Source organism: Camelina sativa, chromosome 11 (assembly GCF_030686135.1).
Source record: "Camelina sativa cultivar CO46 ecotype springtype chromosome 11, ASM3068613v1".
Classification (NCBI taxonomy): Eukaryota; Viridiplantae; Streptophyta; class Magnoliopsida; order Brassicales; family Brassicaceae; genus Camelina; species Camelina sativa.
The window spans coordinates 35,988,721-36,015,602 of NC_141890.1; the positions used below are offsets into that span (position 1 = coordinate 35,988,721).

At 33.8% G+C, this 26,882-nt stretch overlaps 5 protein-coding genes across 8 annotated transcripts; 3 read left to right on the forward strand and 2 right to left on the reverse strand.

Moving 5' to 3' along the window:
- The first annotated feature begins 80 nt into the window (after positions 1-80).
- LOC104725082 (ATP sulfurylase 4, chloroplastic) lies at positions 81-2,385 on the forward strand. The gene is made up of 5 exons (XM_010443688.2): positions 81-809; positions 941-1,346; positions 1,526-1,786; positions 1,873-1,959; positions 2,034-2,385. The coding sequence occupies exons 1-5, from the start codon at positions 292-294 to the stop codon at positions 2,175-2,177; spliced, it is 1,416 nt and encodes a 471-aa protein (XP_010441990.1). The 5' UTR covers positions 81-291; the 3' UTR covers positions 2,178-2,385.
- On the reverse strand, positions 2,323-3,065 carry LOC104725081 (uncharacterized). Its single transcript, XM_010443687.3, has one exon. The coding sequence runs from the start codon at positions 2,990-2,992 to the stop codon at positions 2,447-2,449; it is 546 nt and encodes a 181-aa protein (XP_010441989.2). The 5' UTR covers positions 2,993-3,065; the 3' UTR covers positions 2,323-2,446.
- A 278-nt stretch (positions 3,066-3,343) lies between these two features.
- On the reverse strand, positions 3,344-6,374 carry LOC104725080 (3-ketoacyl-CoA synthase 20). The gene is made up of 2 exons (XM_010443686.3): positions 5,326-6,374; positions 3,344-4,249 (listed from the first exon to the last, which is right to left on the reverse strand). Exons 1-2 carry the CDS (start codon positions 6,211-6,213, stop codon positions 3,443-3,445), a joined length of 1,695 nt encoding a protein of 564 aa, XP_010441988.2. The 5' UTR covers positions 6,214-6,374; the 3' UTR covers positions 3,344-3,442.
- A 7,871-nt stretch (positions 6,375-14,245) lies between these two features.
- LOC104725083 (photosynthetic NDH subunit of subcomplex B 5, chloroplastic) lies at positions 14,246-16,021 on the forward strand. Its single transcript, XM_010443689.2, has 5 exons — positions 14,246-14,613; positions 14,686-14,749; positions 14,843-14,905; positions 14,992-15,050; positions 15,570-16,021. Exons 1-5 carry the CDS (start codon positions 14,398-14,400, stop codon positions 15,798-15,800), a joined length of 633 nt encoding a protein of 210 aa, XP_010441991.1. The 5' UTR covers positions 14,246-14,397; the 3' UTR covers positions 15,801-16,021.
- A 4,111-nt stretch (positions 16,022-20,132) lies between these two features.
- Positions 20,133-26,169, forward strand: LOC104725084 (putative ion channel POLLUX-like 2). Of its 4 annotated transcripts, none has more exons than XM_010443690.3 (22): positions 20,133-20,585; positions 20,833-20,888; positions 20,996-21,081; positions 21,323-21,576; positions 21,964-22,035; positions 22,241-22,313; positions 22,442-22,540; positions 22,619-22,773; positions 22,861-22,965; positions 23,098-23,184; positions 23,641-23,725; positions 23,817-23,964; positions 24,069-24,145; positions 24,243-24,605; positions 24,682-24,774; positions 24,843-24,969; positions 25,053-25,129; positions 25,206-25,253; positions 25,334-25,403; positions 25,497-25,570; positions 25,667-25,777; positions 25,864-26,169. In XM_010443690.3, the coding sequence occupies exons 1-22, from the start codon at positions 20,497-20,499 to the stop codon at positions 25,963-25,965; spliced, it is 2,451 nt and encodes an 816-aa protein (XP_010441992.1). In that variant the 5' UTR covers positions 20,133-20,496; the 3' UTR covers positions 25,966-26,169. The 4 variants fall into 4 exon arrangements, with proteins under 4 accessions (XP_010441992.1, XP_087332278.1, XP_087332279.1 ...); XM_087476152.1 differs by having other exon boundaries at positions 20,416-20,585; positions 23,093-23,184; XM_087476153.1 differs by having other exon boundaries at positions 20,428-20,585; positions 23,070-23,184.
- Positions 26,170-26,882: the final 713 nt, after the last annotated feature.

Sequence of the window (26,882 nt, forward strand, 5' to 3'; positions counted from 1 at the left end):
TCATTAGTTATAAATATTTTCGCAACAAATCTTGTCTCTACAAGAATATTAAACAAATAAAAGACCACAGTTGTTAGATTGTTGTCCTTTTACCATAGACTAATCCAATAGTTGAATTAGGTGCTAATTGACACATCAATTAGAACGGTATGTCCATTCATTATCCACTAACGACAATTTTATATACTCACAAATAATATAACAAATCCATTAATTGTGTCTTAATTACCACTAACCAATGTTCTCTTAAAATTAAGAGAGCCAACACAAAGCTTAACTAATTTGCCTTCAATGGCTTCTTCAGCAGCAGCCATCGTCTTCTCATACTCACCTTTTCGTTCTTCACCAATCCAAAACCATCATGTCACACGCTATGCTCCTGGATCTTCCTCCGTCGTTTCTTTCAACCGCCGCCGAGCTTCCCGCCGCGGTCTGGTCGCCGTGAAATCGGCGCTTATCGAGCCGGACGGGGGGAAACTCATGGACCTAGTCGTGGAAGAATCACGTCGGCGCGCGATGAAACGCGAGGCTGAGACGGTTCCCGTAAGGATCAAGCTGAGCCGTGTGGATCTTGAGTGGGTACATGTGCTAAGCGAAGGCTGGGCAAGTCCCCTCAAAGGTTTCATGAGACAGTCAGAGTTCCTCCAAACACTTCATTTTAACTCGATCCGGCTTGAAGACGGCTCCGTCGTCAACATGTCGGTTCCGATCGTCCTCGCCATCGATGACGATCAGAAGTTTCGCATCGGCGATTCCAACCGTGTCACGCTCGTTGACTCCGTTGGTAACCCTATCGCGATACTCACCGAGTAAGTCTTGAATCTTGAATCTTGATTAGTCAGCAATTCAAATCTTGAAAAGTATGTGTTTAAGGAAAAATATAGGTAGGAGTTGAATCTTGATTAGAAACTGATCATTCTGATTGATTGGTTTGAGTCAGTATTGAGATTTACAAGCATCCGAAAGAAGAAAGAATCGCGAGAACATGGGGAACCACGGCTCGTGGACTTCCTTATGCAGAAGAAGCAATCACAAAAGCTGGAAACTGGTTGATCGGAGGTGATTTACAAGTTCTTGAACCGATCAAGTACAACGACGGTTTAGACAGGTTTCGGCAATCCCCATCTCAGCTGCGGGAGGAGTTTACAAGGCGTGGTGCGGACGCGGTTTTCGCGTTCCAGCTAAGGAACCCGGTCCATAATGGTCATGCGCTTCTTATGACTGATACTCGTAGAAGACTTCTTGAGATGGGTTACAAAAACCCTGTCTTGTTGCTGAATCCACTTGGTGGATTCACTAAGGCTGATGATGTACCTCTTAGTTGGCGTATGAGGCAACACGAGAAGGTATATTAAACCCTAACTGTCGTTTCCTTATGTTCCAAGAAACTCGATTTGAAATACAAAAGTGTTCATATTCTATATGAAACAGAGCAATTAGCTCATTTTATGACAATATATTCAGATTTTGTGTAGCATACGGACTGGAAAATGTTATATTGTTGTTTCTTGCTTTGAACGTGTAGGTGCTGGAGGATGGTGTTCTTGATCCAGAGACCACTGTAGTGTCCATCTTCCCATGTCCAATGCACTATGCTGGCCCGACCGAGGTTCAGTGGCACGCCAAAGCTAGGATCAACGCGGGAGCGAACTTCTACATTGTTGGTCGTGATCCAGCCGGTATGGGCCATCCGATGGAGAAGAGGGATCTATACGATGCCGATCATGGGAAGAAAGTGCTCAGTATGGCTCCAGGACTTGAACGCCTCAACATTCTTCCTTTTAAGGTTAAGATCAATGCTTGCTACTTCCTCTAAATCTGAACTTTCTTCAAGGTTAGGTCTGATTAATATTGGTTTGTTTGCATATATAGGTCGCTGCATATGATACAACTCAGGGAAAAATGGCCTTCTTTGATCCTTCTAGGTCTCAAGACTTCCTCTTCATATCAGGAACCAAGGTAAAACCCAACTTTCGTAGTAAATCAGATTTACCAATCCAAGATTCTTAGTTTAGTGCTGGTTTGTTTTGTAGATGCGTGGCTTGGCGAAGAAGAAAGAGAACCCACCAGACGGTTTCATGTGCCCTTCTGGTTGGAAGGTGTTGGTTGATTATTACGACAGTCTCAGCGCAGAGTCTGGTAATGGAAGAGTTTCAGAAGCTGTTGTTTCTGCTTGAATATCAAAGTCTCCGTGTCCCACAAGTCTCGCATTGCCTCTTTATTAGTAACCAAGCTATGTAACAAAAAGCTTGCAATAAAACCAATGTAACATCTGTGTGTTCTTTGCGTCTCTGTTGTCAACTTGTCATCAAGTCGCTTTGCTTTGTACCATATTTGCTTATTATTGTTTTATAAATGGAAAAACATATTGTGTATTGTGATCAACCCTGGAAACGTAAACTGTAAGCAACAAAACTAATTTAGACATAAACAGATAAGAGTTATGCTACATGATGGTTGGTCCTAAAGGCGGTGGCGGGTCGATTCCCGGCGGTTGAATCTCCGGTGGGCGAGGCGGTTCCCAATTTGGAGGCACATCAGGTGGTGATTCTGGCGTCGGAGGGTTTGGAGTATCTGGCATCGGTGGAGATGGAGACGGTGGAACCGGAAACTCGGGGCCGGGTGTCTGCGGCGGTCCAAGCGGTGGTGGATCACTTGGAACCGTAGTAACTTCCGGTGGAGTTTTCGACGGTTTGATCTCCGGTATATTCGGAAGCTCCGGGACTTCTAATGGAGCCAACTCTGGTCCTCTACTCGGCCGTGAAGGTACCTCTTCCTCCGAACCGGGAAATTGAATCTCCGGTGGACCGGTTTGGCTAACGAAATAAACCCCAGTACTATAGTTGGTTAACCCTCTAACCGGCTTTGAAGTACACGAAACCGATTTCGCCGCGGTCATTAACCGTGTAGACCATGGCTTAAACTTGGATGAACCTAAAATGAAACTGCCTCTCACAAGATTTGCAGAGACCAAAGACATCGCCTTATCCATCTCTCTCAACTCTTACAGATAAGAGAGATACCATTTAAACAGGTTTAAGAACATTGACACGTGGCACCAAACTCCAAATGCGTGTCGTTGTGTCGTCACACATATAAAACACGTCACAAATTCTACTACTATCATAACTTTATTTTTCAGAAAATAAGAGAAAACAAATGTTTGATAGCAGTAATTTGCAAGTGTTTAATCATGTATTGTTACGTAACGAGACAATGAGTCGAATGAAATTTTATTTTTTTTCTGTAACCATACGTTAAAACAAATTCCATATCACATTACACAAGTTACAATAGAATAAATTAATAAAGAAATCATATATATTATTAAGATATGGCAAACTATATATATATATTATTAAGATAATAAAAAAATATCACATCACACAAGTTACATTAAAATAAACCATAACAAATTAGTTCTCCAAAAGAATTTTAAAATTCACGACGATGATGTAATGGGAGTGATCCTAGGAACTTGAACGGGGAAGTCATCAATCTCATCAATCCATGGATTCGTTTTCTCGTCCATCGGATCAATCGTTTTCAAAGCTTTCCAAACCGCACTGTTACACTTGAAGCCTGATCCGAAAGCGATCTGCCAAGTCCTATCTCCTCTCTTAATCCTTCCTTTAGCTTCACTATACGCAAGCTCATACCAAAGTGAGCTACTCGAAGTGTTACCAAACCGGTTCAACGTCATCCTCGACGGCTCCATGTGCCATTCGGATAAATCCAAGTTCTTCTCGATCTCGTCAAGCACGGCTCTACCTCCAGCGTGGATGCAGAAATGCTCGAAAGCTAGCTTGAAGTCGGGAATGTAAGGCTTTATTTTCTTGACTTTGAAGACTTTTCGGGCCACCAGGGTCGCGAAAAAGAGAAGTTGTTCGGACATTGGTAGGACTAGTGGTCCGAGAGTTGTGATGTTTGTCTTGAGAGCTTCTCCGGCTATTGCCATTAGGTTCTTAGAGAGCGAGACTCCGACTTTGCCGGTTTCTTCTGCGTTGTTGTCTTCTCGTTGGTAAACGCAGCCGAACGCGTTGTCGTCAGCTCCTTTGTGGGTACGAACGGTGTGGATGAGCTGATATTTAGAACGGTTACGATCGGAGGAGCGGTTCGAGAGAAGTACAGCAGCTCCGCCCATACGGAAGATACAGTTAGACAGAAGCATTGATCGGTCGTTGCCTAAGTACCAGTTTTGAGTTATGTTCTCTGTGCTCACTACTAGCGCGTATGAGTTTGGTTGCACCTGCATAATTGTCACAAATTCGTTATTCTCAAACTCAAAAAAAAACATGTATATCATATCAACAAGAAAATTTTAAACTCTAAAACATTATATATATCATAAAAAATACTGTATCTATAAAAAATGGTTATAAATTTAGTCCCATGGATTGATTATAAAAATTAAGTAAATTTTATGATTATGATTCATGTGGGGTTTTGGGATTCTATATGTGGCTAGACAACGGTGGACATTAAACACAAACCTGTACTTATGCAAACGTATGTGTGTGCATTTGTCGCATGTGTACGTTAAATTCTATGCAAGTAGCCAAACATTTAAGACCTTTGGTTCAATTTGCCAACCAGCTTATGGATTTAAGAATCTCGCAAGCACGTGCCACCACGTTTGATTCTTAGATCTACCATTTAGATATGTTTGTAAAAGTGATTTGTAACTATGCAACAATTCCTAATGCATGCACAGTTGTGTTTTCAATGTATGAATAATCTTTTTTTTGTTGTTGCATAGTCACATTTGAGAAAATAAATAAAAGTTTAATACTATTATAATTTATGACCAAGTGCCTGTCAATGTCAGAATTCTCATAGACACGTGACTTTTACATGTATAATTTGGACCTTTATGCTTCCATACAACTAATAACATAACATAAAAAGTTGCATCCACATCAACCCATATAAGTCGGCAACCAAAAACCAAAACCAGTGGTAAAAGTTTTAATTAAATTTAGTCACACAAATATTACAGCATGAAAGCGAAGTCAATCTAAAAACAAAAAAATCTATCTGGTAAGTGTATTAAATGCTTATTAAGTGACACCAAACCTCAAATAATTAAAGTTTGAACACAAAATTATAGCTGGTAATTTGTATTAATTGCTTAATTTTCCTAATAAATTCAAAAGACTCATGAGCTGTCATTAGCCTTTTCAACTTTCAAAATAAGAGAAAGTCAAATAAGATTTTTATCCTTCCACGAATCACGACGACTCATAACAGCCAAGAAAAATCAAACCGGATCAAGCCAAACCGGATAATAAAACAGAATCTAAAGAAATAAATAATGATATTTACCTGGAGCATCTGTTTAGCGAGATCAATGGAGATAAGTCCAGCACTACAACCCATTCCACCGAGATTGTAGCTCAAAATGTTGCCTCTAAGCTTATACTTATTCACAATCATAGCCGAAAGTGACGGAGTCGGATTGAACAAACTACAATTCACAACAAGTATCCCAATATCTTTAGGTTTCACACCGGTTTTTTCAAGAACCGCATCGATAGCTCCGAACATAACAGTCTCGGCCTCTTTCCTCGCTTCTTCCATACAAGGATTAGGAGGAACACGTAGAAGAGCTTCAGGGAAGTAAGTTTTCTGACCCAGACCGGATCTTTCGAGGATCTTTTGTTGGAAAGCGAGATTGTCTTCTGTAAAGATCCCCACACGTTGAGATCTGTCCATGAACGTTTCACGAGTGCAGATCAGCGAAGGGTCTGGTTTGTAGCATGAGAAGTCGAGGAGGAAGACACGGCGAGGACGCGTGGTGAAGTAGGCGGTGGAGAGAGAGATCAAGAGCGCGATGGCGAGTGTGGCGGAGAGGAAATGGAAACGGAGTGTGTTGTAGAGGATAGAGAGGTCGTCTAACGTGAAAGAAGAGATGTTGGCGATCGTTGCGGCGAGGAGAGGGAGGAGGAGAATGTAGAGAGCGTTGGAGATTAGGTAATGGTAACCGAGTTTTACGTATTTGAGACGAACGGATAGGAGGAAGTTTGGGAGGTTGTTTGGGTTAGGATTTGGATCGGCGTTTGTGACATGGACCGGGACTGGCCGGTGAGGTTGGTCTTGGTTATGGGTCATCGTGAGTATGAGAAGAGAAGTGTCAAGTGTAAGATTTGTTTGAGAGAAAGGTTCGAGAGAGAGAGAGAGAAAGAAAGGGGAGAGGGGAGAAGAGAATGGCATAAAAAGTTGGAGGAAGTTTGAGAATTTAATAGAAAATATTGAGTGAGAGAGAGAGAGACTTGGCTATTCAATTTGGTTAGGGGAAATGGGAAATATTTAAGGAAAAAATTAATGTTTTTTAGACATATACAAAAAGAATATAATCCAGCAAAGTATTTTGTTCAAACTAGTACATGCTAATATAGACACATATTTTTTTCACTAAAAAAAAATAATATATAGAAATGATTTAGAAAGCTTGAAGAATTCAAACTAAACTCGATATGTTCCTGAGTTCGCCCTAGCCGCTGTTTTCTCTGGTACAACTCCCGAAAAACTTTCTCCCGGCGGTGTCGAACCAGATCAACGTCGCTGGGCTGCTGTTCTGTCACCACCATCCTCTCCTCTGTTACAAAACCATAGTCTATTCTGATTGCGAATCCACCGGGGGTTCAACAGTTCGTCAAGCTACTCCAGATATGCTATAGCTTCATCTCTCCTTCCCCCCCTCAGCTCAATCGGTGGGTCGTCTTGCCGAGGTGATTCTCTTGAGACCTCAGCCTTTTGGTGATAAATCTGAGTCCTCAGGGCGCCTTGTGTGCCTTGCTTTCCGCCTCTCTTACCGGTCGCCCTCGAAGTCAATCCCCTCACCTCCTTTCCCCTTGGGTTCATACCCCCTCACTAAGTGTTCTACTTGGTTGAGGTTGGAAGATAGCTCTGTTTTGACATCGGAACTGAGCGAGATTGTGTCGGTAAAAGCTTCCATCCGGGCGACTCCCCCGCCCCCCCTCATGCAGATCTGGATCCCACAGTTTGTGTGTTGCTTCTACTCAATTTTGATCCACCGTTCTTTGCGATGAAGATGGATTTCACAAGCCATACAAGTTTGCTTCCTCCCAACCTTGTCGTTGGCCAAAACCTAGTCGAGGATCAATTCCAATGCAGGTCCTTACCTACTTATCCTCTGTCTCCTCGATCCAAGTTTGAACCCAATTCTCATTCTCGAACCCTGGTAGATAGAGCTTCTCGGCTAGGCTTTGTTACATGTCTGATGTTGAGTTTATTTAAACCCTCTAGAAGACTATCAAACCCAACCATGTTAGACTACTCGGCCTCTATTTTGGGTGGCCGCAAACACCTTAATAGCTATGCAAATCCACCCTTTAACAACCTTCCCACAGGACAAGCTGTCACCAATTGATCTGCCTGTGAGGGAGGACCCATCTACTTTGTTACGATTTTGCACATTTTATTTACAACTCCTAGTAGCTTCATCTAGTGTCATGAGATTTGAGCCAGAATATGTATCAATCCTTGACCAATTTGGTCATGAATATCCTCTTGTTGGCGAGAACCCCATCCTTCAAGTCCCCGTTGTACCACATTTGTCAACGCTCCGATGCATATTTTGCAAGAGCCATTACCGATCACATGCTGATCAAGGAAGCCGCGGAACATGTCTCCAAAGGCGCTTCCACCATGGTCCCAACAGATCTTTCAAGCTTTGCTAGCCTTCCAATGACTTGCACTTACTACTTATGGAGCCATATCTATTTATGTTTTTTAACCTTGTTAAGCTTTGTAACTCTTTAAGTTTACCTTTGTATGAATTCTCCTCTTCGAGATTTTAAGTTAATGAAAGCTTGTTTGACAAAAAAAAGAAATGATTTAGAATAGGACTAGAATGTTATAAACCATAAATCATTACATGTTATAATTTATAATAGGTAAAAAGAACTTATGGTACAATTGGTAATTTAGAATTAAATTGTGAAGTAATTATTTAAAAAAAAAATTTGGGTATCATAATTATACATGTGCCAGCCACACAAATAGTAATTTACAAATTACAAGTGTGACTCATTAAAATCTCAGTCTCTACTCCATTAGGGGTGTATTTAAACCATGATTTTGGAGAATTTTATGGGATTTAGAAATTTTGAAATTTTGATAGATTTTAGGGAGGTTGATATGATTTTCTGTAAAATTCTTTCAAATCCTACCTAATAAGCTAAAACTATGAGATTTGAATTTCTATATTTTTAACTAAACAAATCCTCTCAAATCCTCCAAAATTCCTAAAAGTCATTAAAATCCAAATTCACAAACTGTTTTGAATAACAGTTGATTTGGATTTTAAAATAGATTTTTAAATCATCAGTTCAATAAAACTAGATTTTAATAGATTTTTTAATATCCATGATTTTACACAAATTACTTAAAATGTTAATTTGAATACACCCCTAAGAACCCTTTGTACACCATTTACATAATTTAACATTAAAAGTAAAATGAGAACATTTCTTTGAAAAATAAAAATAAAACTGGAGAAAAAAAGTTATATGTAGAGAGGGAAGATGCAACTACCCCAACGAAGCTTTTTAATGTTTTTAGAGAGACAGTTGAGGATATGACACCTACGAGACGGCGATGACTTTTATTTCCCAATTGGGGGCTTTTAATTTTGAACGCGTACATTTGGATTTTACTCTTTTACTCTTTGTTTGACTTCTTATTTTCGAAACTAGCCCTCTTTTGTGAACAACTTGGATGAAGAAGACAGTTGATGTGATTTACATGTCCGTGTGAAGTGTGTGAACTTGAATGTGTAAAGAAGAATGATTAATCAATCGTAGGTAATTTAGATAGATTGGAAAATTAAGTGAACCGAAATAGAAGTTTGTTGAACTAATAAATATGAGTGAAATGTTTGGGTCATTGTCACCAGACTTCATTTTTCTTATGTTTTGTGTTTTCATGGTTATCTTAGTATAATTAAGATTTTGATTACGACATTAGATAGACTTTTTTGGTGTTGTCAATAGAATAATTTCATTGGCTTTGTGTTTTATGTGTTACACTGTTAATGTAAGAGCTCCAAGTTATAGACAATTTTTTAAGATCTTTATATAGGTAATATTCAGGAATGAATCACAACTTCAACTAACTGTGACAAAAAAGTATTTTACTTTTCCTTCAACTCTTCTCCATCCCTCATTTTATTTATGTTCATACAACTTCAATCTTAGAATTCATGAATTGCCATAATTAACATTGATATCAATCTATGCTTTTTATTTTGAAGCTGCGAATGTAGCTAGTTTAAAACTCTTGAAAAATATTTAAAAAGAAGACATTTAGAAAATAAATTGAAACCTAAATATTAAAATTTTAATTGGGAATTTATTTTTGACCAAAAAAATATTGGGAATTTACAAAATTAACAATTATACCTTTTTAAATACTCATAATTGCAGTACACAATTTAATATATTTTTTTATCATAAATATATTTCAGAATTTTATAGTTCACTGCACACATTTACAAATAAATTATAAATTATTAGGTAAAGAACTGTGTATCTATGTGAATATTAAAAATAAACCTAAATTTTATTGATGATATATTTGAATTCAAAGCAGTAGCCCATACATAAATTTATTGAGATTTAATCAGCAAATTTTTCTTTTTAACCATAGTTCAGCCTTACACATTACATTTAACTATATATTTCATCATAAATTGACTTATTTTTAATTATATACACTCAATCTTATTGAATAAAAGCTAAAAAAAATATATGCCTCATATCAAATTTCTATGAGTAAAATTTACAAAATAAAACATATGTCCAAGTATATAATATTCTCATCGAGTAATCAAAATTAATTTTTATAAGCTAATTACATTTTTAAGTTTGTTTCTTATGTGTTAATTTACGATTAAAAATTACTACATTACAATGATCAATAAAATTTATATCTAATTAAATTATTGTTAAATAACTTATATTGTTATTTTAAACAGACTTTCTATAATTTAACTGTTTATTATATCATAAGAAATTGGTTTTTCATTTTATACACTTTATTTTGTTGGATTATTGCTAAAAATTTCATATAAAATACATGTAACTCAAATAATTTTTTTAACTTATATAGTATTAAAATAATAAAAATGAACAAAAAAATTTGGGTAGTTTTCCTTTTCGGGTCAGAAAAATAGAAGCTAAAATCAAATTAAATGTACACATATAAATTAATACTTGTAAATATAAATTAGTTAAGGAAAAATATTAATTTTTGTTGACAAATGTCGAAATCAAATCCGTTGACTTGACACATATCACAATCATATGCATGGCAATTTTGAAACCAAAATTTAAGAGAGGAAATTAAGTTTTGACAAGTTTCTAACATTGGTGCGGTGAAACTGGTTCGTTTGCGATTGCGATGGCGGATTTTAATGAATTGGAGATGATTCATAGTGCTCTGGAAGATTTGCATAGACATCTTGATCCATGTTGATGACGTAGAGATTTCCAAAGATAAAAACTATGGAGTTTTCCAAAAGTGTCAAAATCTTATTAATAAATTTAACATGTGTAGTGATCATATTAATAACTAATCTTGAAAACTAAGTTTTATATAATAAATTTTCCTTAATAGTAAGTAAAGAAGAAGAAGATAAATGTTTCTAAAAAATATGAATGTAACGTAACAAAAATTTAATGAGTAAAAACCACATACCAAGAAATTAAGAATACGAGAATCTGATTAAACAAATTGCTAAATGATAAGGAAGTCGCATAAAAAATTAGAAACAAAACAAAAAAGTGACTTAATAAAAATGGAATGTATGTTGAGACTAGCATATTGGAAGACCATTAAGAGAATAAGATATCACAAAGTGAGTGTGAGAGTAAAAATTCATGTGCATATTCATTCATATAATTCAGTTAATACTTTTGTATCATTTGTTTTGTCCAAAAAAAAAAAACTTTTGTATCATTTTTAATTTTGGGTAAGAGGTAAAAAGATTCTTGTTATTGATTTTCTTTTTTTACTAAGTAGCTTCCATGAAAATTTCGATTGGGAATAGTTTTGCAAATTCTATTAAACTGAATAAATATTGTGTGTACTTAATTTTTTTTTGTAATCATAGTTTTCAATTCATGTTTGACAAAAAAAAAATGTTTGACAAAAAAAAAAAGTTTTCAATTCATGTATTCGATCTAATTCTTCTTCGTCTTCATCTTTTTTATGGTATGTGGTTATTCTAAAGTTTGATCCGAGCATAGTTTTACAACATATTCATTAACACTAAGAATTTAGCTGAACCAGCTAGTCATCTACACTAATACTTGAAAACCAAATTTTGTGCAAAAAAATATCAATCTTTCGCAAATATAGTAAATATCTTGGCGTTAGTAAAAAAAAAGATTCACCTGTCTTTTTATTGACAGATTGTACATTAGAAACAAAAGCCACTTGTTACAAAGTATAAACTTGTCTCATTCTTTCCCGAAGAATAATATGGGCATTCTTCTGATTCACACTACTTTCTAAATATTCAACTCATTTTATCAATTATAAAAATATTAATCTGTTTTAGACCCTACATACTATTTTATCAAAAAATACAATAATCTAGTTTTTAGCATATTTATCAATTTGAAATCGATCATATTTTAGAGGATCCGAAAACCAACCCATTATATATTACGTTTTGGTTGGTTAGTCGGATTGTATCAAATTGACATACAATTTATAGAAATGACAATTGCCACATAAAGAAAGCTGGATAAAGTTAGGATGACAATTTAATGGTATTTTGACGGATATCAGATGTCATAATACCTCCTCCAAAATGAAAGAAAAGAAATTATGATCTCTGCTAAAAAAAGTAGCGGTTACCGCAACTTTTTTAAATTACCTTCACCCATACACATAATCTTAACCACCATTGTAATGGCCGGTTTTCAGAGCAATACCAACCTTGCTTGATCTTTTGGCAAAACTCTTCCGATAGTATCAGTTTTTTCCATTCATTTGCCATTCAGTCTTTGTTTTAATACAATGACCATTCTCTCTTCCCTTGACCTGCTCATGGAAGATGCATCGATATGCATTAATCTCACAGGTTTAAGAACGCTATCAAACCTTTGGTCCATAGTTCTCAAGCTCCTAATATTTGTTGTTTATATCTACTTTTATTGTTTTGATGTTTTAAAATCTGGGAAACCTCTTTTATAGTATCCTTTTAAACTATCATATCTATCTTGTATGTTATTCTTTTTTAAATTCTTTAATGAATAATAACACCCGTTTGTTCAAAAAATAATAATAATAGAGTCAACATTTGATTTTTTATTTACGATTGAGTCCTATTTGACTTTCTATTGAGTACTAGTTTTCAGTGTTTTTATGAAACATTCTACAACCACTGCTTATGATTTTTTCCCGTGGCTTGGTTTTATATATCGGTAAAACGTTAAAATTTCTAAAATGATTTGGTTAGACAAGAAAACTTTGTGCCATTGTCAAAAAGAAGAAATTGTGTGTCATTAACTCATACTATAACCCAAATTATACTAGCGTTTCATGCATGTGTACTTACTATTATTAAGTGAGATTATCTTACACAAGTCAATATAATATGTATCCATGCGTGTGAATCTTTTATGCGTTCGTAATACGTTTTGTATTCATTTCATCATTTGGTTTGTGTCAACACACAATTTGGGGAGAGTTTGTGTGGTAGGTAATCCAAAAATATATGTTTACAACATATAACTGATTCTAATTGCTTAATGACGAAATTCCTACCAAACGAAGCAATTACGTTGAGAAATTAATTTTGGAAGTTGGAAGAGACCATTCTACCACTCGCAACTCTTTCCTTCTTCATTGGTTTTACAAATACTAAGTGTTCAAGTCATTCTTTAAATAAATTAAAAACATGTAGTGAGTATATATATTTAGGTTGCAAACTTGTTGTATGTTCCAAAAGGAGTTATGATTTTTTCTGCACCTTTAATTATACCGGTGTATATATCTGAAAATATTCAAGCAAATTATAATTAAGTTTTTCTATATATAATACTTAATTATATAAAAAAGATGAGCTTAGTGTTGACTTTCACGAAATTAAAAATATTTAATTTTTTGTAACCATTAAAAATATTAAATATTTATTTTTTTGTAACTAGTTTGGATGATTTGTATAATGATTTATATACGTCTTATAGACGTTGTTAGGTTTTTAAAAATTCAAGTGAAAGCTTTGAATGTATAATGTATTTTAATAATATGTCATAATGATAATAATTAATGAAAAAAAAGCGAGTTTCACACCTTTGCAGTTAACACTTTTTTTTCCTTCTTAAATCCTCAAGAAACTAACACTTGATTTGCTTTCTTTATATAGCTCGGGGACTTTTGTGTTATGCGTGTGTGTGTCACATGAATTACAAATTTCTTTTGTCTTTTATGCAAAGTAAGCTAATGTATTCAATGGGTTAAATTAAGAAAACTAAGAAGATTAGTGGATAATTAGTAGTACCTAACCGCAATATATAATCCCAAATTTAAAACATTATTATTCGAATTTATTGCCGACTAATTTGTTATTCTAGTTTCCAGATCCAAAAATGTTGGTGGTAGTCTATCCATCTAAACTCCAAATCTTTTTTTTTGGTAAGCATCTAAACTCCAAATCTTTAATTTAAACTTGTTGCGTATAAATTTGGGTGCCCAAGTAGTTGAGATAAAATGATATTCTACTCATCAGTAAATCAAAGTAGTATTATATTGCAGCCTAAAACACCATGACTTGGTGGTATTTGTTGTACCCCTCAATCAAAGAAAGAGCAAAGCATTGAATGTTAGCTTACGTTCCAACCACTTCAACCTTTATTAGTTACAGTTGGGGGTATGATTCTTATGTTATTATTGTCTTGTACCCCTCAATTAATGAAGTGACTTGTCCTTGTTATTACGACGACTAAACCGAACACACCAAAGCCAACCAGATCTCTTCTGATGTACTTAAAACATGCTGTTTAGGCGTCTAGAGACGTACAAACCATTAATCTTTATAAATAAGTTACTGGGTATGGGTATGAAAAACATTTGTTGAATTTTATAATTAAGCGATTTGTCACATAAAATTTGGACCGAGGATCCAAACTGGGCTTAACATATACTACTATTAATTGAATTGGGCCTGTTTCAATAGTCTTATTGCGTTCTACGTGGCGCTTTTGAACTTGTCAGTCACTTTGGTAATATAACAGACAGTAACGAGTAATCTCTTTCCTTAGCGAACAATTTTTTTTTTTTTTTTTAAGTCTATGGCTCCAAAACTCTGAGACAGAGCAAGAAACAGAGAGAAGAAGATAAAGCAAAGAAGAAAAAAAAAATATGGCAACGGTCACGATTCTTTCTCCTAAATCGATCCCAAAGATCATAGATTCGAAACTCGGAGTTAAGGTTCCTGATCAGACCACCGTGAATGTTGTAAAATGCGGTCGGAGATTGAGGTTAGCTAAGCTGGTCTCAGCTGCAGGATTGTCGCAGATTGAACCAGACATTAACGAAGATCCGATTGGTCAGTTCGAGATTAACAGCATTGAAATGGTAAAGATTATCTTGATTTGAATTCAAGAACTGGTGAAACTTGTTTCTGATTTTGGTTTGGTAATATTACAGGAGGATTTCAAGTATGGATACTACGATGGAGCTCATACTTACTATGAAGGAGAAGTTGAAAAGGGTAAAAAATTTAGTTTCAAGTTTCTTCTTCTTCCTGTTGTTTTGGGTTTCTATGGTTTTGTTTAACTGAATCTTCTTGGAAATGTTGTATTAGGAACATTTTGGGGAGCAATAGCAGATGATATTGCTGCTGTGGATCAAACCAATGGGTTTCAAGGTATTCACTTTTAACCCGCTTTTTAGTGCTTATTATGAATCACAGACTGATCGAAACTCAGCGGGTTTTGTTTGTTATATCTGCAGGTTTAATCTCTTGGATGTTTCTTCCTGCTATAGCTGCAGGGATGTATTTTGATGCTCCGGTAACTTCAATTCCTTTGCTTTGCTTGCTTCCAATATTTTATCATTACTTCCATCAGATACTCTTTATTATTGGAGCTTAAAGACTACGAAACCCGAGTTGTTTTGAACACTGTTGTGTCAACTTTAACAAGTTTCAGCTGCTCATGGTTTGGAACTTTTTTTAATAGCGAGATGAGTCTCTCTTCGGGTTTTAGCTCATCTTGAGTTGGAATATTAGAGTGTTCGGGTGTTTGGTTTAGTTGAACCAAGTAGTAAGTGTTAAGACTAGAACCAACTGAAACTGAAGTAAAGCCTCTATATGAGAGTCTTGTAACCAGTTCTATCTTTTTCATCAAGCGTCTTTGTTACAACTAACTAGGACTGATACTAGATTATAAATGTCGGAAGTTGGTTAAAGAGCTGGATTTTTATATGCTGATCTCAAACAGATTGTTACTAGTTTTACCGCTTCTGTTTTAGGTAAAACGAACTAGAGAGTGGATGAGAAAAAGAATCACAAGTGTTTGTGTGTGTTGCAGGGTGAGTACTTGTTCATAGGTGCAGCGTTGTTCACGGTAGTGTTTTGTATAATAGAGATGGATAAACCAGACCAGCCACACAACTTCGAGCCTCAGATATACAAATTGGAGAGAGGAGCTCGTGACAAGCTCATCAATGACTACAACACAATGAGCATCTGGGACTTCAATGACAAGTATGGTGATGTATGGGATTTCACCGTCGAGAAAGACGATATCGCCACAAGATAAGAATATGGATTCTATAATCTCATTATAATCATAACTTTTGATGGTGAAACTGTTTATAAATTGCTGAATGAACCGGTTACTGTGTATAATATAGATTGTTCATTAGTAATGAATACCTCTTGACGGTCTTGTTCTTGTATTTCCACTTTTACAAGTTAGAGAACCTATTTTTTATTTAGTTAATATTTGTATCCCCTTTATAATAAAACGGAATTACACAACATAGTTTTGTAGACTATTTGATAGATTAATTGGTTACAAATAGGTTATACCGAAAATCTTAAAGAGAATATTCTAAATAATCATATCATCTAACTTACCATATTAATTTCTTTTATTAAATTATTGATCAAATAAAATCTTTTGATATCTAACTTAACATATTAATTTGTTAATTATCATTATACTTCACCTCTTATTTTTATATATGAGTCTATTTTGTGAAACAAATAAATTATCATATTATTTATTATAATTAGAAAATAGTTTTATTTCTGGATATACCATAAGTTGAAATTTTAAAAACAAATATAATTTGTTCAATCTATAAAATATTCAAGATTTAGTAATATTATTCTTTAAAAATAATATCTATTAAATTAAAAATTATACTGAGTAACGGGTCAAAATTTGAATATTTAAATTCAACTTCATATTTTTTTGTTGAATTTTCTAATTTTATATAACTTTAAATAATTTACTTTGAAATATTTTTAATATATTGAAACTTGGTATAAAAGTTAGAAACTATAAACACTCTAAATTGATTTATTATAGCAATGTCAATAATATGTCACTATAATATGAAAGAATTTAAAGAAACCAAGTATATTAAAACAAAAAGTATAACAATATATTAAATTACTCATAATATAATAACTCGCTTTTTAAAAACCAAAGTTACAAAATTATGTCTTATAAAGTTATATGACATTCAAGTCATGATGTAAAATATACATTGTTGAAATAACTTCACATATATAACCTAATACAACATATTAAAATTTTATTTTAAATATATAAAATATACAAAATTTTGTATAAAATAAAATTTAACCAGTGTTATAGCACGAGTATTTATCTAGAATCATTAACAATATAAAACTTACAAAATATGTGTCTTTTTCAAGACATCATATTTAACATATGATTTTATTGCATTATCCAAAATTTTTTTAAAAACAATCACATAAATTATATTTTATATAAAAATTACAATATAAACTAGGAGATATCCCGTGCTATAAGCACGGTCAATATTTTTAAAAAAATATATAATATTATAGTAAAAGTTATTGTTATATTTCTTTTAAAAATTTATGTTGTTTGAGATAATATTTATTTTTTTTGTTCTGTAAATCTATATGTCTTTTTGAATAATAATTATTTTAGTTTTATATTGTTTGTTTGTTATATTTGCATCATTATTTTGTGAAATATGAGGTAGTGTTTTTAATATTATAATTCTGAGCAAATAAATTTTATTAATTTATCAACTATAGAAATTTAGTTTTACCAATCCGTCAATGTGGAAATTAAAACACACATGTTTTTTCATTAATTGAGTAATATATTTTCTTTTTAAAAAATTCAAATCACAACATATGCAGAAAAATTATGCATTTTATTAATCATGAGTATTATATGAAAATTTCAAAAAATTTGTAAATAAAATAAAACAAAGATGATAGAAGAATCATAATTTGAAATCTTAACAAAAAATTCAAAATCTAGTTATTAAAAATATTATATTGTCTACTTGGATATAAAATCTTAGTTTTTGAAATTCTGACTGTATTTTTTATTTTTTTCGAATCCAAATTAGTTTTGATTTGAATAGGTTTTTTTTAGTTTCCTAGATTTTTTTTATTTGATCTGTCACGTTTTTTATTTTTAATTAATTATGTTTATTTAATTAATTAACTAATCTTAATTAAGTTTTCTAATGGCAATTGAATGTAATTTTTTACACATTTTAAGGTTAGTTTTATATTTGTACTTCCCAATTAATATAGTAAGATAAAATAAATTTCAACCCGTGCTCTAGCACGGTATTAATCTAGTTAGATTTTAAAAGATGTTTCTTATATTAAACCTATTCCGAACAAACTAACCAACCATATCCGGGATATCCTTTGTATTTGTTTCATAAAGTCTCAACGTATCTAACAAAATATCACAATGTAACGTTACATGCTTATTTAGATAAGTACCATGTAGTGTAAAAGTGTGTGATCTTGAGTGTTTTGGTGGTGAATTACAATCAGGCTGTCGCAATTTATATTTTGTAAAATCTCACGGTAAGCAAAACAAAACAAAACAGAAATCTACAAAAATAGAAACGAAGAAAAAGAGGAAGAAGATGAACAATTTCATGTCCTTGCTTCATCACATGAGAGTCCACTTCAACATATTAAGATTGCCTCATGCCAGAAACAAATAAGGCTAATAAAAGTAAACAAAAGTAAACAAATATGGATTTCTTACAAAAAAGATGAAATAATGAAAAACACATATAATATTAGGATTCAAATACTATATCAATTTTATTGCCTAGTGACAAGATTTTTTTAAATCCGAAAATAAGTCTAACTACATTATTTTTTAATATATTACCTATATTCTATTATGGCTAAAAACATATAGTTATACTAATTTATTAAAAGTCAAACTTCTAAAAAAATAGAATGTATTTTCAAACTAGTGATTAAGTGCTCCATCTTTTCTACCCGAGTTCGAATCCACTAAATCACGTTAATTTGCGTAGTAGGGATCGTTGACAGAAATCTAAACACATTCATTCCAAAATCAGTTGTGCGGATTCTTTATTGAGGAACTTTTTTTTTTGAGCTAAACAACAAAACTAATTGGTTACATGCTTTACTTTTAAAAAGGATATTTTGTATATTTTTTAAGTATATTAGAAATAGTATTAAAAATATATCAATTCATGCATCTCTTGTCTAAGATCTATAGTCAAAAACCATGTAATTATGTAACTAAAATAGAATGTATATTTTTTTTTCATTTCATTTCAACCATAATTATCGGAGATATTTTTCTTTGTGGCTCTGATCTGATATGTATGTTGATAAACTATGTTGTCTTATTAACCCATTGAATATGATGCGTCGGGAGAGCCAATTCATATTGCGGATGAGATTTTAACGATGAAAACAAAACTAGAAAAATATCTGTATCATTAGTATACGTTATTTCCTCTTCCAAAATGTATATGAAAACGAGAAAGTGAGTGGAAGAAGAAAGAAAGAAAAAAAAAGACAAAAAAAGTAAGTAAACGATCGAGAGTGATGAAGCCAAAATTGAAAGCGTGATAAAATTGGTAATGATAACCGAACATTTGAGGTATCCATTGAGATTCACATTGTGTGTACGCCCACGTGCTTTTCTCCACTTCTTCCTCTTCTCAATCTCGTACCTAATTTATATAAATACAAAATATATATAAATTGAAGATTAGTTACTATTACGTGCTGGTTGGTTTCAAATTTTGTGAAGCACGTTCTCTAAAGAGATGTACAAGATTGTTTTATTCAAGTTGTGAATAAGAAACTGAGTATGGTTTTAACCATAAACTAAAATACTACGAGAGCGTCAATATTAAAAAAACTAGTCATTCTTTAATACTTAAAAGTTAAAAGTAGGGACCTAAAGTAACAATTAAGAAAACAATGACTAGTTGACTTACCAAAACGATTTTTAAAGAAGTATCTCCATGTATACAAATCCTAAATGTATTGAGTTAAGAATGACTTTGAAACCGAGACGAGTCATGCATGGTAAGAGGATGACCAAAGAGGATTACAAATCGTTCTACTTTGGAAGTGATTTGGACTGGACATGTTTGTCCAATCACGCTACCATTTTTAACTAAATGACATTATGCTTATAGAAAAAAAGTAAAAAACTATCATTAAGTTTGTTACAAAGAAAAATCATATGTAATATGAAACTAAATAATATTCAATATGTTAAAAATGTCTTATCTATATAAATTCGTGACATATTTCATCTCACATGAATTCGGTTGTTTATGTGTTACTTTGGACCTATCGTTTTCTTATAGTTTAAGGAGATACAAATATCGGTGGAAGAGATTGATAGAGCTGGAGATTAAAATTTTAGAATTAGAAATAAATAGATGAATTTTTTTTTGTTTTTTTTTTTCTCAAATATAAAACAACGTTTTAATAATTATTGCTTTGCGTTTTATAATCAGTTGCTAACAAAAATAACGATTTGATTGATAGTTGAACGATCGAAAAGCAAAAAAACAATGTTTGCTCGTTATCGTTGGTTTTTATCACTAGCGACAAGAAAACGAACAAACTTTTTGTTTTAGATAGTACCGATTTTTACTTTTTTTTTTTTTTTATGTTATCATTAGATTCAAATCTAGTTATATGCAATGATAAATTCTCACCAAAACTTTTTAAATGAAATGTTTTTCTTTTTGTTTCTTAACAAACTGTGTCCAAAACATTAACAAAAAAAAAAAAAAAAAACAACAACAAAACTTGACTTTAATTAAAAATACGCATTTCCCTCGGATTTTTTTTTACAAATTCTAAAAAAAAATAAAAATCATAATTTCGTATATATATTCATCACCAAAGCGAGAACGAAAAATATAAAAGGAAGGAGAAGGTGCAAAAAGATTATAAAAAAAAAAAATATGGTGGCTGTTCAGTTATTTAGCAGCTGGAAGCCATTGATACTACCTTCACAAGCTTTGCGACGAGATCAATTCGCCTCTTTTAACAGGTACTAGCTACTTATTCGAATTTCTGAAAACAATCTGATTTCTGAGTGTTTCTCGTTTGGGTTTTGTTTGCGGTAATAAATGTAGCGAACTTTTGATTAGGAAAATGAAGACCTCGGTTCTTAATTTTTTGTTCAAGACTTGTAATGGAACTTTTGAATCTGGGTTTTGTAAGGTTTTAAGGCTCATTGGGTATTTGACTGATTGATGTTTTATCTTTTTTTTTTTTTTTTTTTGTTTTGTTTGCAGGAGCTTGAGTTTACACTCTCCGCCTTTAGGTGGGATTGAGTCTTTTAGATGCAGAGGTGAGGAGTAAAGCTGGATTTGTCAGTTTCCAAAACTTTTTATGCAACTCTTTTATTTATTGTCTCTCATTAGTCATGTTCTTCCTCAAATTTCACTGCTACTACAGAGACCTTTAAAGTCAAATCTCAAAGGGCAGGAGACACAGAGCCGTTTAGTGTCAACCTGATTGACTTCAATTCCAAATTTCATAAGGTGAACGTAATACAATCTCCAGTTTCATCTTCTGTATCTTTATTTTTTTTTTTTAATTAGGGTCATGTCCTGTGCAAAACTCAGACGAATAGCTTGCAAAATAATTATTCTGATATCTTATATACAACTGTTCTCGGTTTGAAAGATGAATCTCAGCTCATTGTGTCTCTTGTCTTTCATGTTTAGTTATTGAGATGAAATATTTTGTATGCTTATGATATAGAATCTTCTTAATCTGCAGAGTCTTCCTTATAAACTTGTGATAGGATGCATCCCAGTGTATGCAGTGTTCAGAGTAGCGCAAAAGATATGTCAACAGCTTCCCCGCCTCGTTCAGAACTCAGTGGGGGCTGGCTTGCCGTTTGCGTGTGCATCGAACTCTCTACCTACTCCTCTCAAGTTGGACGTCCCCGTTCCTTCTTTTTACGATATCAAATGGGGTCTTTCAAGGTTTCTTTACCTGTTCAATATTCAGCTCGAGAAGAACATTGGCACGTATGTCCTAAACCCAATATGCTGATTGTGTTTCTTTTATTTCTGTATGATAGTGTTACCAATTACAGAAGCAACTGGTAGTATTGGATGTTTAATATTGGAAAGTGTCAGAATTGCTAGGATGATTCACTAAATTTAAAAGGATAAAACATGTAAATAGTGTAGAAATCTGACTTAAATCTTTCGTCTTCCAATAGTGAGGACATGGGTTTGAGGTTGAGGATCTCCTAAGTATGAGTTTACTTCTCCTTCACATATGTAATTCATGCTCAGTATTTTTATTTTAAGTGCCACTGTCCTTGACATTAGAACTGTTCATATGTCGTATATTATATTTTTCTTTATGACAATGACATCCTTTCCGATCACTTCTCATGGCTATTTTAGGTTCCTTGTGGCGCTCATGATAGCATGTGTATCATTTGTTTTCATTGGGGGACTCCTATTTTTCAAATTCAGGTAACACAGCTTTGTTTAACTTAGCTTATCGATTTAAAGCCTTCTCAAGATCGTCTTAGTGTGATTACATATGATCAGTTTTTCTGAAGCTTTATAAATGGAAGATAAAACACAATCTTTTGTTTTAGTCTGATGAAGACCCTTGTAAATGGACTTAAACTCTTATCTTATGAATTTCCACTGCTATTTCCTTTTTGTTGTGAAGGAAAGACCTACCCTTAGAAGACTGCCTCTGGGAGGCCTGGGCATGCCTCATTTCCTCTTCTACTCATCTGAAGGTCATGATTTGCTTCTTCACCAATTCAAAGATATTTATTCCAGATCGATTACAACTTTCAAGCCTCACAATATTTTTATGGAGTTCCTGCAACTAAATGCCTACCTATTTGTTTACTGAAAACTGCAGCAAAAGACACGCATTGAAAGAGTCATTGGATTTGTCCTAGCCATTTGGGGAATATTGTTTTACTCTCGGCTTTTAAGCACAATGACAGAACAATTTCGAGTAAGTTCTTGAGATAAACACTGCTGGTGCGAAATGAATGTTAATTGGTACAGGTTCCTAATCGCTTTGTCTGGGCAGTATAATATGACGAAACTGAGGGAAGGGGCACAGATGCAAGTCCTAGAAGCTGATCATATCATCATTTGTGGAATAAACAGTCATCTACCTTTCATACTAAAGCAACTGAACAGTTATCATGAGCATGCTGTCCGCTTAGGTACTGCCACAACTAGGTATTTTAGTCTCTCCATATATCTTACAATTTTTTTCTCCGCTTATGTTGACTTGGATAATTACTTTTATCTGTTACATGCTTCCAGGAAGCAGAGACTTCTGCTCATGTCTGATACTCCAAGGAAGCAGATGGACAAGCTAGCTGAGGCGTACTCCAAAGATTTTAATCATATTGACATCCTTACAAAGAGGTAAAGTGGTTGATGCGCTTCTAATTAGCGGAAGTGAATCTGAAATACTGCTTAGGTTCATGCCATATCAATTAATGTTCTGTTTGGTTTGCATACATTTACAGTGCTGATTTCATGCTTCTACCAGTGCAGTTGTAGTCTTAACATGACGAAATCATTTGAGAGGGCTGCCGCCTCTATGGCGCGTGCTATTATCATACTACCAACGAAAGGTGATAGGTAAGAAAAATTCAACTCTCTTAGAAAGTATATGTGTATCAGCTTTGAGGAAGATGATTATGGAAACTGAGAAGTTCCAATGGATATTTGAGTAGTATCGCTTTTAGTGTCGTAACTCTTTCATGTTTGCTTTCCCGTAGTATATAAATATCTTTACTAAGCTAGCTTAAAAATTGGGATATGTATAAGAGAGTTATGTGTATAAAGTATTTGGGTGGTTTGAGGACTTCGGGGTAGAGAGTTCAGAGTTCTCTTGAACTAACTCATTGATAATAAATCATTACTCTTAGTTTGTTTCTGTACTTTGTTCTTCATTACTCACTTTGGTTCTCAGTGAATCCAAAGAAAAATAAATGTTCTTCAACCTGTCAGAAAACTGGAATGCTAGTGGTAAAAAATATGGAATCTTAATACTCTGTAAAAGAGGAATCATTTAAGCTAAAACATTTGTTTCAGGTATGAAGTTGATACAGACGCATTTCTTTCTGTATTAGCCCTTCAGCCTATTCAAAAGATGGAATCTATCCCAACCATTGTAGAGGTAAATTAGGTAACTAAAGGCTGTGCAGTAAGGGTTTTCTTGTTTGTAACTCTGATCTTTTTTCCTTTCTTGCTTCTGGAAATGTATGCAGGTATCAAGCCCTAATACGTATGATCTTCTCAAGTCCATTTCGGGATTGAAAGTGGAGCCAGTTGAAAATGTTACGTCGAAATTGTTTGTCCAATGCTCACGCCAAAAGGACCTGATAAAGATCTACAGGCACCTACTGAATTACTCAAGTACTGTGTGCTTTCATCTTACATGACTGCTATCTGTTTAGAATTTTTATCATATGTTTTTATTATGTTTGTATAAAAATTAATACCAAGTCTACTCGTTGCAGAAAATGTATTTAATCTTTGCTGCTTCCCGAATCTAGTTGGGACGAAGTATAGACAATTAAGACTGGGGTTTCAAGAGGTAGGATTGACTCTTGGGAGAATGTTTTTTTCGTTCTTCGAACCAGTACCTTTTAATCGTTGTCCCGCATTTCATTCTCTATATGTATTCCTTTCAGGTTGTGGTGTGTGGCCTTTTACGAGATGGGAAAGTAAATTTCCATCCAAATGATGAAGAAGAGCTCATGGAAACCGACAAACTATTGTTTATTGCACCTCTCAATTGGAAAAAGAAGCAACTTTTATATACAGACATGAAACTTGAGAACATTACAGTAGCTCCGACTGATACTCGAAAGCAAGTTTTTGAGAAAAAAAGATCTCGGCTAGCGAAGATAATAACGCGTCCTCGTAAGTCCTTATCAAAGGGATCAGATTCCATCAAAGGACCCAAAGAATCTATACTATTACTTGGTTGGCGTGGAGATGTTGTGCATATGATCGAGGAGTTTGATAACTATCTTGGTCCAGGCAGTTCATTGGTATGATCATATAGTACCATTATCATTCTCTGGTTGGCTCTCTCATAATGAGTTACTAATAATTGTATGTACACAGGAAATATTATCAGATGTACCATTAGAGGATAGAAGAAGAGTGGACGATAGTATGGGTTCAGTGAAAATCAAGAACATCCAAGTTTCACATAAGGTAAATTTCATTTTCAGTGGCTTTGAACAAAAACAGCTTCTGTATTGATGTTTTTCAATCTTCCGCAGGTTGGGAATCCTCTGAATTACGATACATTAAAGCAAACTATAATGCGTATGCAAAGTAAATATAAAAAAGGCAAAGCTATTCCTCTGACCATCCTAGTAATATCAGATCGAGACTGGCTTCTTGGAGGTAAGCATTTGCGACTATTTTCTCTTTGATTTCGTCTTTTGCAATAATGATAACACTAACATATAAGTCTGAATGTGTTTTAGATCCATCTAGAGCAGACAAACAATCTGCTTATTCTCTTCTCCTCGCTGAAAGCATCTGCAACAAGCTTGGAGTAAAGGTAATTTACTAAATTTTCATTGAATCCAAAACCACATTGAATAGCTAAAAGTTGTTTATTTATGTTGTTTCCTTAGGTACATAATCTAGCCTCTGAAATCGTCGACTCAAATCTCGGCAAGCAGGTATTGAAAGGCTTTTCTATGTTTTTTCTTGTTAGCTTCCTTATGGTTAAGTTGCTGAAACATTACTTAAAATCATACAGATAACAGTGCTGAAGCCATCCCTAACTTTCATAGCAGCAGAGGAAGTAATGAGTCTTGTTACAGCACAAGGTTACATTCCATCTATTCAAATTTTTGTTTCTTGTTTATGTACCTATAAATTTATAATCCGAACAATAGTAACACTCTTTTCTATATAATCAGTTGCTGAAAACAGCGAATTGAACGAGGTGTGGAAGGATATTTTAAACGCAGATGGTGATGAGATATACGTTAAGGTTTAAAAAAGAAAACTAGTGTCTTCCTTCAAATCTTTTTGTCAGTAACATTTAATTTCGGTCTAAAAATCTTGTGTTTGCTTCGACACTCTTCAGGACATTGAGCTGTACATGAAAAAGGGCGAGAACCCTTCATTCACCGAGCTCTCAGAGCGAGCTTGGCTGAGGAGAGAAGTCGCTATAGGCTACATAAAAGGCGGTAAAAAGGTGAGTGTTTTATTACCCTGCAACATACGCTAACCTCTTCTTCCTCTTCACTAACGTTGATAATTTTGTTTTTCCTGTGGTTGCAGATGATCAATCCGCTTCCAAAGAATGAACCTCTCTCTCTCGAAATGGGTGACTCCTTAATTGTTATATCAGAGCTTGAAGGAGACCAACCCATCACACTATGAAATTGTATACATTCTCATATAGTCATATACCACATTTTGTTATAGCTTCTTACACACCAAACGACATTGAGCAAGGAGACTGACTTGCACATGGAAGCATCAAATAAGTCGTTGATAATACAAATAACAAATGTTACATAGAAGCTCTTTTGTTAATTGGTCTTAATTTTTTCTTCGACCGGCAATAAAATTCTCGTTTTGTAATGATTTTAGCTTGGCTTTTAAAAAGAAAAAAAAAAAAAAAGAAAGAAATTCTTGTATGTCTCTCTACGGTTATTTTTTTCCAAATCACACACAGGACATTGAACTCTACAGGTCTTAAGAATTAGTTGTTCTAATTACGTAAATATCAAATGATTAGATGATTATTTTCGACAAAAAGAATCAGAACATAACTACCTATCGGTGCAGGAATTGGCATCCGCGACATACCAACCTAAACCAAAAATAAAACCGAATAATTTCGGAATCTGATTAAATCGGGAATCTCGGGTAAGGCATGGGCTTGTGGGCAGCCCACAGACATCACTAAGCCGACCTTACACCTTCAAACACACAAAATAAAAATATACAAAACAAGATAAAAAGGAAGATTTAGTCCTAGATTTAAGGAAGTTTTAATTATTTTGTAATCTAGATATTTCATATAAGGTTTGTCCCCTATGCAAAGCATCAACCAATTAATATGAAAATCCTAATTCTTTAATTGTTCTTGAGAGAAACCTAACTTTTTCCTCAAGAGATCTTAACCCCCTCTTTAATTCAGTTTTCAACAGAGATTGTTAAGTGAATTTGTTTCTCCATTTGAACAAATTCATTGTGTGAATTCTTGATTTAACAATTAACGCCGTATGTGGGAATCCTCTATGTTTTTTCTCTCTACCACCACCAAAGCTAAGACAAACCAGAAAATCAAC

Coding starts and splice junctions, on each gene's coding strand:
- LOC104725082 (XM_010443688.2), top strand. CDS start 292: ATGGCTTCTTCAGCAGCAGCCATCGTCTTCTCATACTCACCTTTTCGT. Junction 1,787..1,872: donor TCAACATTCTTCCTTTTAAG/GTTAAGATCAAT, acceptor TTGCATATATAG/GTCGCTGCATATGATACAAC. Junction 1,960..2,033: donor TCTTCATATCAGGAACCAAG/GTAAAACCCAAC, acceptor TTTGTTTTGTAG/ATGCGTGGCTTGGCGAAGAA.
- LOC104725081 (XM_010443687.3), bottom strand. CDS start 2,992: ATGGATAAGGCGATGTCTTTGGTCTCTGCAAATCTTGTGAGAGGCAGT.
- LOC104725080 (XM_010443686.3), bottom strand. CDS start 6,213: ATGCCATTCTCTTCTCCCCTCTCCCCTTTCTTTCTCTCTCTCTCTCTC. Junction 4,250..5,325: donor TCGCTAAACAGATGCTCCAG/GTAAATATCATT, acceptor ACAATTATGCAG/GTGCAACCAAACTCATACGC.
- LOC104725083 (XM_010443689.2), top strand. CDS start 14,398: ATGGCAACGGTCACGATTCTTTCTCCTAAATCGATCCCAAAGATCATA. Junction 14,750..14,842: donor TGAAGGAGAAGTTGAAAAGG/GTAAAAAATTTA, acceptor ATGTTGTATTAG/GAACATTTTGGGGAGCAATA. Junction 15,051..15,569: donor GGATGTATTTTGATGCTCCG/GTAACTTCAATT, acceptor TGTGTGTTGCAG/GGTGAGTACTTGTTCATAGG.
- LOC104725084 (XM_010443690.3), top strand. CDS start 20,497: ATGGTGGCTGTTCAGTTATTTAGCAGCTGGAAGCCATTGATACTACCT. Junction 22,541..22,618: donor CAATGACAGAACAATTTCGA/GTAAGTTCTTGA, acceptor TTGTCTGGGCAG/TATAATATGACGAAACTGAG. Junction 24,970..25,052: donor TCGAGACTGGCTTCTTGGAG/GTAAGCATTTGC, acceptor AATGTGTTTTAG/ATCCATCTAGAGCAGACAAA.